Source organism: Ptychodera flava, chromosome 15 (assembly GCF_041260155.1).
Source record: "Ptychodera flava strain L36383 chromosome 15, AS_Pfla_20210202, whole genome shotgun sequence".
Lineage (NCBI taxonomy): Eukaryota > Metazoa > Hemichordata > Enteropneusta > Ptychoderidae > Ptychodera > Ptychodera flava.
Window position 1 is genome coordinate 39326266 of NC_091942.1, and position 14624 is coordinate 39340889.

At 35.7% G+C, this 14624-nt stretch overlaps 1 protein-coding gene across 4 annotated transcripts in view; it reads left to right on the top strand.

Annotated features, from left to right (window-relative positions):
- Positions 1-14624, top strand: part of LOC139152163 (telomere length regulation protein TEL2 homolog) — a 56077-nt gene that overhangs the window by 23315 nt on the left and 18138 nt on the right. For all 4 annotated transcript variants that reach the window (XM_070725279.1, XM_070725281.1, XM_070725283.1 and 1 more), the window contains 7 exons: positions 1029-1245; positions 3913-4015; positions 8182-8250; positions 8956-9097; positions 9472-9688; positions 13125-13232; positions 14165-14253. In XM_070725279.1, coding sequence (XP_070581380.1) covers positions 1029-1245; positions 3913-4015; positions 8182-8250; positions 8956-9097; positions 9472-9688; positions 13125-13232; positions 14165-14253 — 945 coding nt within the window. The remainder of the gene's footprint in view (positions 1-1028; positions 1246-3912; positions 4016-8181; positions 8251-8955; positions 9098-9471; positions 9689-13124; positions 13233-14164; positions 14254-14624) is intronic.

Here is a 14624-nt window from a genome sequence, read left to right on the forward strand (position 1 = left end):
AATTATAATCACTTGATGCCTGTAGGTGCAATCTGATAAGAACGATTTGATGGCCCAGTGCAAGAGGGGTGTATTGCCTATGTTAAAGCATAGGAGATATGCCAGTCTTGCTCTTGGCCATCAAATTGCTCTAATATTTGCTTTTTTTCAGAAAATGCGGTATCTTCCTGTTTTACAGTGATGTTAAAACAAATTTGACACCCTTTGTGCAATTTGAAAATGACAAACTACTGACAAAAGGTTATGTTTCTAGATATAAAAACAAGAATAATTTACTTATATTTTCAAATCAACTACTGTTAACATGTTTTGATGATTGAATTATGATGCAAGCGATTGCCAAACTCGGACTGTTACTGCCACAATGCTAATTGCCCAGATTTCCAAACTCAGACTGGTACTGCCACTATGCTAATTTCTTAGATTTGGATAGTACAGGTTGATTGATTGATTGATTGATTGATTGATTGATTGATTGTTGAAGAGATAACTAATCAAATTATGGCATACCAATAAATGGAACTTTAGGAAGATAGTTTAATGTACAAGTTCATCAGAAAAAAATCATGAAAACTTTTATCCTTGTGGATGATGACTCCATGCGAAGAGAAGAGAATTTTTTTAAATTTTTTCACAAAGGGTATCAAATTAACAAAATGTTACGGTTTTCAGTTTGAACAAAGCGTGAGCAGTTTAGCAGTGTTTTTTATTTATACATTAGGCGCTTTAAATAAAATTATTTGTTTGTCATCCGCTTGCTGGTAGGTTTTCAGAGAAAATTAAGAAAACAAACACAATGTTAACACTATTACAAATAAATAATTATTTTTCCATATTTTCCAAATGAAAATGAGCTTTTGTTAATACACTTGTGTTTTTTGTCCATGTTTGTTTTTTTCCCTGGCTGGCTGGTAGGTTTTCAAAAATCCAAGGATGGCGAACAAAGAATTTTCTTTAAATGGCCTTTACATGAGTTTTCATAAATTGTACTTGTATTATTATTCAGTAGTGTTTTGTGTCTATTTCAGAATCAAGAGATTGTGTCATTTCCTTCATAAGTCAACTTCTTGGCAAAATCTGTATTCAGGGATACACAGATACTTACATGGGTATCTTGCTGCCAAGATTTATCCAACTAACACAAGATGATTTCATTTGGCAAAGACTGTGTTGCAATATTATCACAAGAGTTCCAGAGATTTACCTTGATTGCCTTATGGAGTATCTTCTACAAAATTTACCATGGTAAGTTTCAGAATTAGAAATTACAAACTCTGCAAACCTGACTTTCATAAAGGTTATGCAAGTTATCAACTCGACATACGGTAACCTGTCTTTCACAGAGGTTATAGTCTCTATCAACTCTGCAAATTGCAATGAGAAGTCATGGATAGTGCAAAGTGTACTCCAGTACAGTGCTAATGAAAATATTCAGTTTCTCTGTACTAAAGCAGTGAATTCACAGAGTGATGTAGAAATACCCAAAAGTCCACCAAAATTTATGTCAATAGAAAGCAAAACGGTCAACAGGAAAGCTGAAAAACATTGTAAAAGAATACACAAAATTATCAACATTTCATGGTTAACTGTAAGCAATTAAAACATGATCAGCATCAGCATCCCAGTCAACATTGAATCATTTGATATTTAATGGTTATTACCCAATAGTCCCTGTTCCTGTGTCCTATCAGCATGGGTATCATTTGTGCTATGTCAGCACAAATGATATAAATGTTGATATGATTTATAGTCAAAAATATTATTTCTCAAAAAGTACTCATCTGATGCCTTTCATATTTGGTATACAGGTTCCTACAGATGAACTAAATATGGTATATTGAAATTATGATGAAATCTGCAATTTTGTATTTTTGGTGCAATTTTTGCCATTTTTGGTTAAAAAGTTTGTTTGTCAAAAACTACTTGTCTGGTACATTTGGTGTTTGGTATACAGGTTCCTAGGAGTTGTCTTTGTGTAATATATTATTAATATATTATATTTAAATTTGATGAAATCTTCAATTTTGTATTTCTAGATCATTTTTTGCCTGTCTCATATAAGTTTACAAAGACACTTAGCTATGTCATGCTAATTAGTTGCTAATTTGCATATGTAATGAACTTTCCTAATTAGTGAGCTATCTCCAGAACCACTGCACCAAATTTGATGAAACATGGTACAGATGTTGATTTCTCAGTACTGTAATGCATGCAGACTTTCCACAATGCCACTCACTGAACTAAACATTGTAGAATAGGTTTAGTAAAAGTCCCATTTTTTTATGCTAATTTTCGCTACGAGATTTTATTTTTGTATTGTATAAACCGTGTATAAAAGCACAAAAACCTCAGTTTGTCTCTGTTTTTGATCGTACAGACATATTATGTGACACTGTAACCTTGTCTACTGAGGGCAAGGAACTCTGTGGACGTTGTCTCAACCAGCGAAAACAGCTTTTAATATGCAAAATCAGCATACAGTAATTAAATGGTGGTATTGCTTATTGAAAAGGATCATGCAATTTTGTGAAAATCCTTATGCTAATTCTCAAAATGACATAAAATGTTTATTACTAATGTTGTTTAAGTCTGTGTTCCCATACCAGAAAAGTGCTCTCATAGATTTGATTATTATAATTATTTTTTCACTTGACCCGTTGGGCAAGTGGCATCGGGGTTTCACTTGCCCGAATGTGACTTTCACTTGCCCCGGGCAATCAAGCAACTGTTAGTGTCTTTCCCTGTCTTCCAGTAGTGATATGGCATGCAAAGATATACATAGTATGATGTTAATTAACTGCTGATTTGCACATTGAATGAATATTTGTAATTAGGCTGATATCTCGAGAAACAGTTCATCAAATTTCTTGAAACTTGTACAGATGTTGAGCTCACATTGCTTTAACACTGAACAAAGACTATGCAGTGTCATGTTAATTAATTGTTAATTTACATATTTACTGATCTTTCCTAATTAGAGTGATATGTCCAGAAACACCTCATCAAATTTGATGAAACTTTGTACAGATATTGATCTCATAGTGCTGTAATACAATTAATTGACACTTTGTGGTATTGTGTATGAAATGTGGTACACGTGATAATCTGTCAGTGTCATAATAGAATGCAAAAATGTTTGGCAGCATCGAGTCGATTTATTACTAAGTTCACTTATTTAATGACTTTTTGTAATTAGGGTAGCAGCCCACATCGTCTTTACATTTTCACCTCCATGGAACTCATCTTTAATTACAAACCCAATTAATGAATAGGACTCTATCCTCTCTAAGGACATATAATCAAAGTACCCATTAAACAAGTGGGGACTGTGTCATCAACGATGACTTGTTTAATTCTTATATGTGTTGGAGGATTCAGCCCAAATTTTGGTCAAAACGAATGATTTAATAGTCACCAATCTAATTAAAATCAGATTTAGAGATGGCAACCTTTCTATGATTGCTTGTTCCAATGGCTGTTCTTGTTAGCTGCTGGTCACATCACTGAATCTGAACCACTGCCATAACAGATTGTGTTCAAATCTTATGATTTGGACAGAACAGCCAACCAATAGGAAAGAGGTTTAAACTGCCTCTTGTTGTAGATTGCAGCATTGTATTAAAAACTGCAACCCAATCGGCTCCTGCAAAGCACAAGATTGGTACGTGGTATCTCATGGGATTGGGTCAGATGTAGTAAGGCAACTAGCAGATAATGAGAACGGTAAACAACAAAAGTGGAAATGTCACAATCTCTTGATCTTATTTTAATCAGATTGGATAGTCACTATATCATCGACAATCTTCAATTGAAAAGAACAAAAGGTAAGATGTTCAATTTAGGAGTCCTGCAGCAGGATATGAGTCTGAATGTTGTGTCATTGTCAATTTATATTCATATTTGCCATTGCAGGTATGGTACAGTCTCAAAACTCATTGGTGACAGTGTACTGACCAATCAGAAATTAACTTACATCATGACGCAAAAGTGTTTACTTCTAAGACATTATCAGAAGGTAAGGAAACATAAAATAACTGCAAATTGTCAAAAACTGTAGAGAGTAGTAATGGAGAAGAACTGATGTGATCCTATTTTTGTTTTTTCATCTATTGATGGTATTTATGGTAATCATGGTTGCAGAATGAATAAGAACAAGTATTACCAAAGCAGTGGAAGTTTCTTCATTGAGTTTGCATTGCAGGGACAATACTGTCTGAACTGTACAAAAAATAATCTTGTATTTCATGATGAGTTTTTCCAATTCTCAAATAAGTCATCCAGCACTGATGGAATAGAAATTTGTCATTTGGATGTTTTGTCATTATTAGTGTACATATCGATGCAATTGTTTTAAAATTTAGGATCATTAACACAGCAAAGAGGGCTTAGATCAAACAAATCTTTTCTTAAATGACTTTTAGTGGTCTTTTATTTATTATTTTGTTATCATTTTCCCATTGATCTTTTTAATTGCTGGCCAAGTATTTTGCTCAATTATGGGCACTTGAGATTGTATTGGTTGATTGGTTACTTATTATTAGTCCCCACGGATACCGTCCGGGGGACTTATAGGTTTGGTCATGTCCGTGCGTGTGTGCGTCCGTGCGTGCGTGCGTGCGTGCGTGCGTCCGTTCACGCAGATATCTCAGAGATGCAAGAAGCGATTTCATTCAAACTTGGTACAAGGATTACTTCATATGTCATACAGATGCACGTCGATTTGTTTTGTGATACGATCCAATATGGCCGCCAGGCGGCCATTTTATTACGATTTTTTCATGTACAGAGCCATAACTCAGACATGTTTCAACCGATTTTATTCAAAGTTGGTACAATGACATTGACAAATGTCATAGATATGCACGTCATTTTGTTTTGTGATACGATTCAATATGGCCGCCAGGCGGCCATTTTATTACGATTTTTTCATGTACAGAGCCATAACTCAGACATGTTTCAACCGATTTTATTCAAAGTTGGTACAAGGACATTGACCAATGTCATAGATATGCACGTCATTTTGTTTTGTGATACGATCCAATATGGCCGCCAGGCGGCCATTTTATTACGATTTTTTCATGTACAGAGCCAGATCTCAGACATGTTGCAACCGATTTTATTCAAAGTTGGTACAAGGACATTGACCAATGTCATAGATATGCACGTCATTTTGTTTTGTGATACGATCCAATATGGCCGCCAGGCGGCCATTTTATTACGATTTTTTCATGTACAGAGCCATAACTCAGACATGTTTCAACCGATTTTATTCAAAGTTGGTACAAGGACATTGACCAATGTCATAGATATGCATGTCGATTTGTTTTGTGATACGATCCAATAGGCCGCCAGGCGGCCATTTTATTACAATATTTTCATATACAGTGCCATAACTCAGACATGTTTTAACCGATTTTATTCAAAGTTGGTACAAGGACATTGACCAATGTCATAGAAATGCATGTCAATTTGTTTTGTGATACAATCCAATATGGCTGCTGTGTGGCCATTTTATTACGATTTTTTCATATGCAGAGGCATAACTCAGGCAAATCTCAACCGATTTTATTCAAAGTTGGTACAAGGACATTGACCTATGTCTTACATATGTACGTTAATTTATTATGTGATACGATCCAATATGGCCGCTAGGCAGCCATTTTATTACGATATTTTCATGTACAGAGCAATAACTCAGACATGTTTCAACGGATTTTATTCAAAGTTGGTACAAGGAGATTGACTAATGTCATACATATGCATGTCAATTTGTTATGTGATACGATCCAATATGGCTGCCTTGCGGCCATTTTATTACGATTTTTTCCTGTCGAGGGCCATAATACTCTAAGGCATATCTTAACCGATTTTATTCAAAGTTGGTACAAGGACATTAACCTATGTCATACATATGAATGTCAATTTGTTTTTTGATATGATCCAATATGGCTGCATGGCAGCCATTTTGTTACAATTTTTTAGTGTCCTTAGCCAAAACTTTGGCACGTCTCAATTAATGAAGAGGACTCTATCCTCTTAGGACATGTAATCAAAGTACCCATTAACAAGTGGGGACTGTGTCATCAACGATGACTTGTATTTTGTGTAAAGTGATAGGTAGACATGTAAGTACAGTGTTCTGCCAAGCTTTTGCATCAGTGGGGTCTGAGGGCCCATGGAAGCTCAAAAAGTGGGTCGCTGTTGAAAAAAGGGGGTCATTCTCAAGACAATTATACACTTTATTACGTGCCATACCCGTGTTGTTGTTTCGAAGTTCGAACTCGCAGATTCCATGAGTGCTGCGGTTTTATGGTCCTACCTACAGTCTACAAGGCGAGTAAGTGTAACTCGTTCGGAAATTCATGTTGTCTCGGGTCATCGTATTTCGTTTATTATTATGCTTTATGCATACTTTGCAAGTCATTTGGTTGTTTTTGGCATCGTAGTGGAGCCAGCTGAAATCACGTAACCATTTTTCATGAAGACGTCGAACATGCCTGCGTGACAATTTCAAAACTTGCGTATGATTTTACGAAACTGAGTTTTTATTTACATAAAATGTACTCAAAATGCGTACGGCTAAGGAATCAGTATCTGATGTGAGTTGGGCAGTCTTTTCTGTAGAACTTGGAGGGTTTCCTGTAATGCGCATGCTCTATTAATAAAAAACAACAACCTGGGGGGCTTCAAGGTGTAGCTGAACGCTTGCCATGCCGTGATGCAAGTCCCGTATATGATCGTTGAGCAGCCCAATGAGTTCATGTTCAAAGAAAAGACCTTCTGACTGTGAAATTAGTGTTTTCAAAGGGCCAACAAAAAGCAGATACTGTTCAAAGTCCAGCGTGACCTCTCAAGAATGCAACCCGACAGATTCTAAATGGTCATCCGTAAACACTTTCCAAATAACATGCGACGTAATGACCAATAACTGTATTGTGTTACCAACAACGTAGACTCGATCGATTCTCGAATTTTTTGCATCTGTAGTGCCATCGTCTGTACAGAACTGATTGACGTGACGTTTTGTGATGATGAAATACAATGTTGCATAAAGTGCTGCGGTCTGCTAAAATCTAAAATGTTGCAATATCATGATAAATGTCACTTGCAAGCAGGTGCATATGTTCTAATTTTGTCCTGCATTGAACCACATTCAGGCAATACAATGCAATACATGCAGTGCGGCAAGTACGTCGTGTCATGGGGCGGCATTTCTCAATGCGTATTAGTTTACGCAGTCATGAATTTTTTTGCGTATTTCAGAACAATTTTGCGTAAAATACGCAGGATTTTGCGTTAACGGAAACACTGGCCTGCCTCAATGAAGGCTGAGTTTCCGATGCATGGCTGCTCAATGTTTTGAGACTGCTCTGTTTCTGACTGATGCGTTTCCGATGTGGATGGCAGCGGCGTGCATTGGTTTTCAGTTTCCGAGGATGTAAACAGCTGAGACACGATGTCATGTTCGATCGTATTGTCTTCACTCGTCCGGTTGTTGGATTTGCCTTTTTAGGGCAGAATTGGTCCAAAAAAACTAAGAATTGTTCTGCCTCGGTGTTTTGATTTATTCACGGAAGCAATTTTCCTTTCCAGAGAGTACTGTGAGGCATTGAATTTAACAGAGACACTGACTGGCTGACTTGAATCTAGCCGATGAAAACCTAGTTCACGATTATGCAAATAAAAAATCACTGAAGGTTGCTATGGAAGCAACACGTCTCATGTTCTCACGAGCAGCATGCACGCATGAGCAGCGTGGAATGTCTACTTCCGCGTTTGGCCTTTCGCGTATAGTACGTAAATAAGTGTATTTTTTTTACCGAAAGTTTAGTGGGACTGATGGCGCGCTGCGCCTTGCGGACCCGATGATTGATTTTTTTGGGTCTTCAATTTTATTTTTGCGGCAATGGCGCAAGGCCGCGGCCTCGGCAGAACACTGTAAGTAGCTTACTAACATGGTAACGATTTCGACTGTCATTCTGCCCTTCCCCTATCCCATAATACTTTTAGAATTCCCAGCCAAACTCATTATAAATGATACAGAAACATTAAAATTTACTGCTTTCCCTTCTTTAACAAAAGCAATATTGATACCCTGACAAAGAGAAGGGTTATGTGTAGTAGCAATCATGGTAAACTCTTATCAACAAACCTTTTCATCAGTTTCATTATTATTTTTAGGAGCTCATTCTGCACAACATTATTGGCTACCTTGCTCACTCAACATCCAGACATGGACTCTTTATTGAGGTAAGAGTCTTTTCATCCGAACTATGAATCTGCTGATGATGTAAAACATAGATGTACCTGTATGGTTCCTGGTGGGTGTTTGTGTGGAACTTTGTCGGACACAGAAACCATGTGTATGCACTGTGTGCAATATGGGCAAACTCAGCTCTCCTGGGCAGTACACCCCTAGAAAGTAAAAGCTAAAATTTCAACTTTATAAATTTCATATTCCAATAGTTTTTGTTTGTGTTGAGACAGTGACTAGTGCTTTTGAATGTAAAATGGATGCCATAGCATACTGTAACAGTAAACTTTCTGTTATTATTTCATTTTAATATTAATGTCATTGGATAAGGACTCCAGAGAGTCACTATGATACCAAAGTGAGCAATACCGGTAACATTTTATCAGAGTTTCTACAGATGTTAACAATATCTGGGTATTTGCAACTTCATTAGACCTTTCGAAATGAACATCTTAATGTTGGAAACAGATTGTTACAATAATTAAGATAATAGGACCAGTGTTTACCTATTGTGTACGGACTATTCAGGGATCAGAAACACAGCAGGAACTAGCATCCTAAATCCTTGTGTGTCCATTTGTTACGATTGTAAAATTGATTTTTATTAGAATTGCGAAATCAAGAAAAATAAACAAATCTTTGTAAGATACTTTTTTAATGCGTGCTTTATCAAGTACTTTTATTTTGTTTTCATTTTGAAGACTCTGAAGATGCTGTTTGATGTATGGAGTGATAGCAGTGCGCTGAAACATACTTCATATGAACAACATTTATACATTACAAAGGCTATTCTCATTGCTCTTGGCCATGTCAATGAGGGAAAGATGAAAACTTACAAAGAAGGTACATTAAATTTGTGACCTCAAATTTTAGATTATTGTACAATATCAATAAACATAGGTGATTAGCCATCTGTCACAGATCTCAACCAAAGAAGAAATCTTTAAAGTTACCAGACACTAATTGTTACTATCTCTTCAAAACTCACCAAAATTGACCTGATAGTGCTATAGCATTATTTGTATTGAAATCTGTATATGATGAATATTGCAAACTTTGCAAGATGTGAGTCATTTCTACAGCATTTGATAACAAGATACAATGTAAATTAAAATCGGAAAAATTATCAATGCAGTGAAGTAAAATATTTCTACATGTTATGTGTGAGTGTGCAACATTTTGTGAAGATATTTTTGCTTTCATATTGACTTTGACAGTGTTCATGACAAAGATGATGAACGGAATGCAGTGTCACTTAGACAGTCCACTTATGAAGATCAGAAGACTTGGAATGATAGTTGCAGAGTCTCTAACCCAAATTATTGATTCAAATTCATCACCGTTAAAATTTGAATATCAATCTGATGATGAAAGTGATCATCTTATTTCACTGCTGAAACCACCAGAAGATCCAGGAATAGAAGATGTTACAAAGTAAGGAATGGGGCAGGCTGTGGTGTTTATATATTGCAATCAGTGGAGAATTCACCACAAATGTCAATGTGCTGCAATGTTCATATATTGCAATCAGTGGAGAATTAACCACAAATTTCAATGTGCTGCAATGTTCATATGTTGCAATCAGTGGAGAATTAACCACAAATGTTGACGTGCTGCAATGTTTATGTTGCAATCAGTGGAGAATTCACCTCAAATGTCAATGTGCTGCAATATTCATATGTTGCAATCAGTGGGGAATTCACTACAAATGTCAGTGTGCTGCAATGTTCATATGTTGCAATCAATGGAGAATTCACCACAAATGTCAATGTGCTGTGGTGTTTATATATTGCAATCAGTGGAGAATTCACCACAAATGTCAATGTGCTGTGATGTTCATATGTTGCAATCAGTGGAGAATTCACTGCAAATGTTGATGTGCTGCAATGTTCATATATTGCAATCAGTGGAGAATTCACTGCAAATGTCAATGTGCTGCAATGTTCATATATTGCAATCAGTGGAGAATTCACCACAAATGTCAATGTGCTGCAATGTTCATATATTGCAATCAGTGGAGAATTAACCACAAATTTCAATGTGCTGCAATGTTCATATGTTGCAATCAGTGGAGAATTAACCACAAATGTTGACGTGCTGCAATGTTTATGTTGCAATCAGTGGAGAATTCACCTCAAATGTCAATGTGCTGCAATATTCATATGTTGCAATCAGTGGAGAATTCACCATAAATGTCAATGTGCTGCAATGTTCATATATTGCAATCAGTGAAGAATTCACTACAAATGTCAATGTGCTGCAATGTTCATATATTGCAATCAGTGAAGAATTCACTACAAATGTCAATGTGCTGCAATGTTCATATGTTGCAATCAGTGGAGAATTCACCACAAATGTCAATGTGCTGCAATGTTCATATGTTGCAATCAGTGGAGAATTCACCACAAATGTCAATGTGCTGCAATGTTCATATGTTGCAATCAGTGAAGAATTAACTGCAAATGTCAATGTGCTGCAATGTTCATATGTTACAATCAGTGGAGAATTCACCACAAATGTCAATGTGCTGCAATGTTCATATGTTGCAATCAGTGAAGAATTCACTGCAAATGTCAGTGTGCTGCAATGTTCATATATTGCAATCAGTGAAGAATTCACTACAAATGTCAATGTGCTGCAATGTTCATATGTTGCAATCAGTGAAGAATTCACTGCAAATGTCAATGTGCTGCAATGTTCATATGTTACAATCAGTGGAGAATTCACCACAAATGTCAATGTGCTGCAATGTTCATATGTTACAATCAGTGAAGAATTCACTGCAAATGTCAATGTGCTGCAATGTTCATATGTTGCAATCAGTGGAGAATTCACTACAAATGTCAATGTGCTGCAATGTTCATATGTTGCAATCAGTGGAGAATTCACCATAAATGTCAATGTGCTGTAATGTTCATATGTTGCAATCAGTGAAGAATTCACTGCAAATGTCAATGTGCTGCAATGTTCATATGTTACAATCAGTGGAGAATTCACCATAATGTCAATGTGCTGCAATGTTCATATGTTGCAATCAGTGAAGAATTCACTGCAAATGTCAATGTGCTGCAATGTTCATATATTGCAATCAGTGAAGAATTCACTACAAATGTCAATGTGCTGCAATGTTCATATATTGCAATCAGTGAAGAATTCACTACAAATGTCAATGTGCTGCAATGTTCATATGTTACAATCAGTGGAGAATTCACCACAAATGTCAATGTGCTGCAATGTTCATATGTTGCAATCAGTGAAGAATTAACTGCAAATGTCAATGTGCTGCAATGTTCATATGTTGCAATCAGTGAAGAATTAACTGCAAATGTCAATGTGCTGCAATGTTCATATGTTGCAATCAGTGGAGAATTCACCACAAATGTCAATGTGCTGCAATGTTCATATGTTGCAATCAGTGAAGAATTCACCACAAATGTCAATGTGCTGCAATGTTCATATGTTACAATCAGTGGAGAATTCACCACAAATGTCAATGTGCTGCAATGTTCATATGTTGCAATCAGTGAAGAATTCACTACAAATGTCAATGTGCTGCAATGTTCATATGTTACAATCAGTGGAGAATTCACCACAAATGTCAATGTGCTGCAATGTTCATATGTTGCAATCAGTGGAGAATTCACCACAAATGTCAATGTGCTGCAATGTTCATATGTTGCAATCAGTGGAGAATTCACCACAAATGTCAATGTGCTGCAATGTTCATATGTTACAATCAGTGGAGAATTCACCATAAATGTCAATGTGCTGCAATGTTCATATGTTGCAATCAGTGAAGAATTAACTGCAAATGTCAATGTGCTGCAATGTTCATATATTGCAATCAGTGAAGAATTCACTACAAATGTCAATGTGCTGCAATGTTCATATGTTGCAATCAGTGGAGAATTCACTACAAATGTCAATGTGCTGCAATGTTCATATGTTGCAATCAGTGGAGAATTCACCACAAATGTCAATGTGCTGCAATGTTCATATATTGCAATCAGTGAAGAATTCACTACAAATGTCAATGTGCTGCAATGTTCATATGTTGCAATCAGTGGAGAATTCACCACAAATGTCAATGTGCTGCAATGTTCATATATTGCAATCAGTGAAGAATTTACTGCAAATGTCAATGTGCTGCAATGTTCACATGTTGCAATCAGTGAACAATTCACTGAAAATGTCATTGTGATCATACTATTCAAAGAAATCTTATATTACTAGGAATTACATGTATTCTTGTATTACAAATAACATATTGTAAAAGGAACAACAAGCTGTATATTAGGAATAGTATTATTATAGAGTTATTCACATAATACCAAAATTTGTGTCCGGGTGTATCATGCAGAGATATTGTCCGAGACATACAGTGTCAAGAGCAATACCACAGCGCACAATGTACAAGGTTATTTTGTTGACTTTTATTTTGTAAGTAACCTTATATTATACTCGTTTTTTGTCCAATTTTACCAGAAAAAAGTCGAAATTAAAGTGTTTTTAAGATACCCATCACATGATTTTGAGGATACTGGCATAGCCATCAGCATGTCCGCTAAGCACACAGAATGAAACTTCAACTTGCGCAGCACAGTGCACATGGTGAAAATTGTAGTTTGGCAATATGGTTTTACTAAAATTCTTGGGTTTTGGACTGACCATTATTCACTATGTGAATTACTGAATGTTAAGACATATATTTTTTGTAAAAACATGTAAAATCTTCTCTTGTTTGTAACTCCATAGGACAGGTTACAGATGCTGGTGTGTAATATATTGTATTATTAGGAATAACATTGTAAGAGGAATAATATATATTGCATTCAGCAATTGCATTCAGCAAATGTTTTTGTTCTTTCAGCAATTTCTCCCATTGTAACTTAGAGGAAGAAGATTCTGCCTGTAAAGCGGGTGTTGAGCAACCGACAATTTCTGACAAAATGATCAACATGGATGATGAATTAGATAGGTGAGGATTTGTGTTCTAAATCAACAAAATATGGTTCAGTGCATGAATTATATTAAAACTATAACCGTACAAGGTTAGAGACTCCGAAACTTACTTTGTTTTTTTCACAATTTTGTTTCAAACTGGAAGGTGTGGTAAATGGCTCATGATAGAGCTTTCATACGGCTTTGATGTTCAAAAAAGTGTCAGTTATGTGGTATTTTGCTTCAGTTTACTTGCCTTGTGAAATATAAAATCAAAGTGAAAGTCATATTAATACCAGGATGATGACTTGTTGTTCCAAAGATTGATACTTTAAAGCAGATTGTTTGTTGAAAGAGAAAGAAAAAAAGAAGAGTTTATGGTATCAATATTTGTATTTTTGTATATGTTTGTCGATCAAGTGTTACATTTACTGTTATTTTAAGGTACCGGTAGTATGCACTTTGAATGTGACAGACTTTCCTCAATGAAACTTTCAACTACTGTCTTACAAAGTAAAACATAAAAATCAGGGATCACCACACAAAGTTTGATACAAGAGTCATAAATTACCTAACAATAAGTGACACCTACAGATATTTGTAAACTCTTTGGGGGAAAAATTACATTTTTGATTGCCAAAAAACAGCGAAAAATTGTTCTTCCCCAAGAGTTTTAAAATGAGCCCCAACACTTGGTAGACTGGAAAAGTTTTGTAAGAATTTGAGATTCTGATAACTGTCTCTGAGGCACAGTCTGCCTGTATTTCTATTCAATATAATCACGGAGAAGCATTTTATGACATGTTGGCAGTTTTCTTCAAACCAGCACATCTCTTCACTGTATCCAGAACAAGATACAACCAACTTGCTGTAAACTTTCTCAGCATGAATATGACAATTTTCCAATGCCCTTGACACAATGCAAGTCATACCTTTGATAATTATGAATTAATATTGTTTCTTTGATAGTGATGATGACATTGAACCCTACGATATGTCAGCAGACACCAAAGATAGCAACACAAAGCAACCCATGTACATAAGAGATTGCATGCAAGGTAATCTTATAAATCATTATTTTTATGAAAATTGTCAAGAAAGTCATTCAGTATTATGTCAAGTTACCTTTTCTATTGTTGCTTGGATATGAATTTGTCAAACTATATTTTTTAATGCTTGTGAAAACACAGAGTCCAAGATTTTCAAAGTGTTACCCACATAATTTTACAACAAGAATCTCCACTGAAATCACAAGTCCAATAACTTTCAAACTCAACTTGCAGCATCCTTTGTATAACTTTGTTCAGAATTCATCAAATGATCATGAAATGTGCGTTTTTGTATTTTTCAGAAATTTTTTCTTCATTTTTAGTAAAACTAGCTTCTCTAAAACTGCTTATGGGATAGTTTTCAAAGTTGGTTTGTAGAA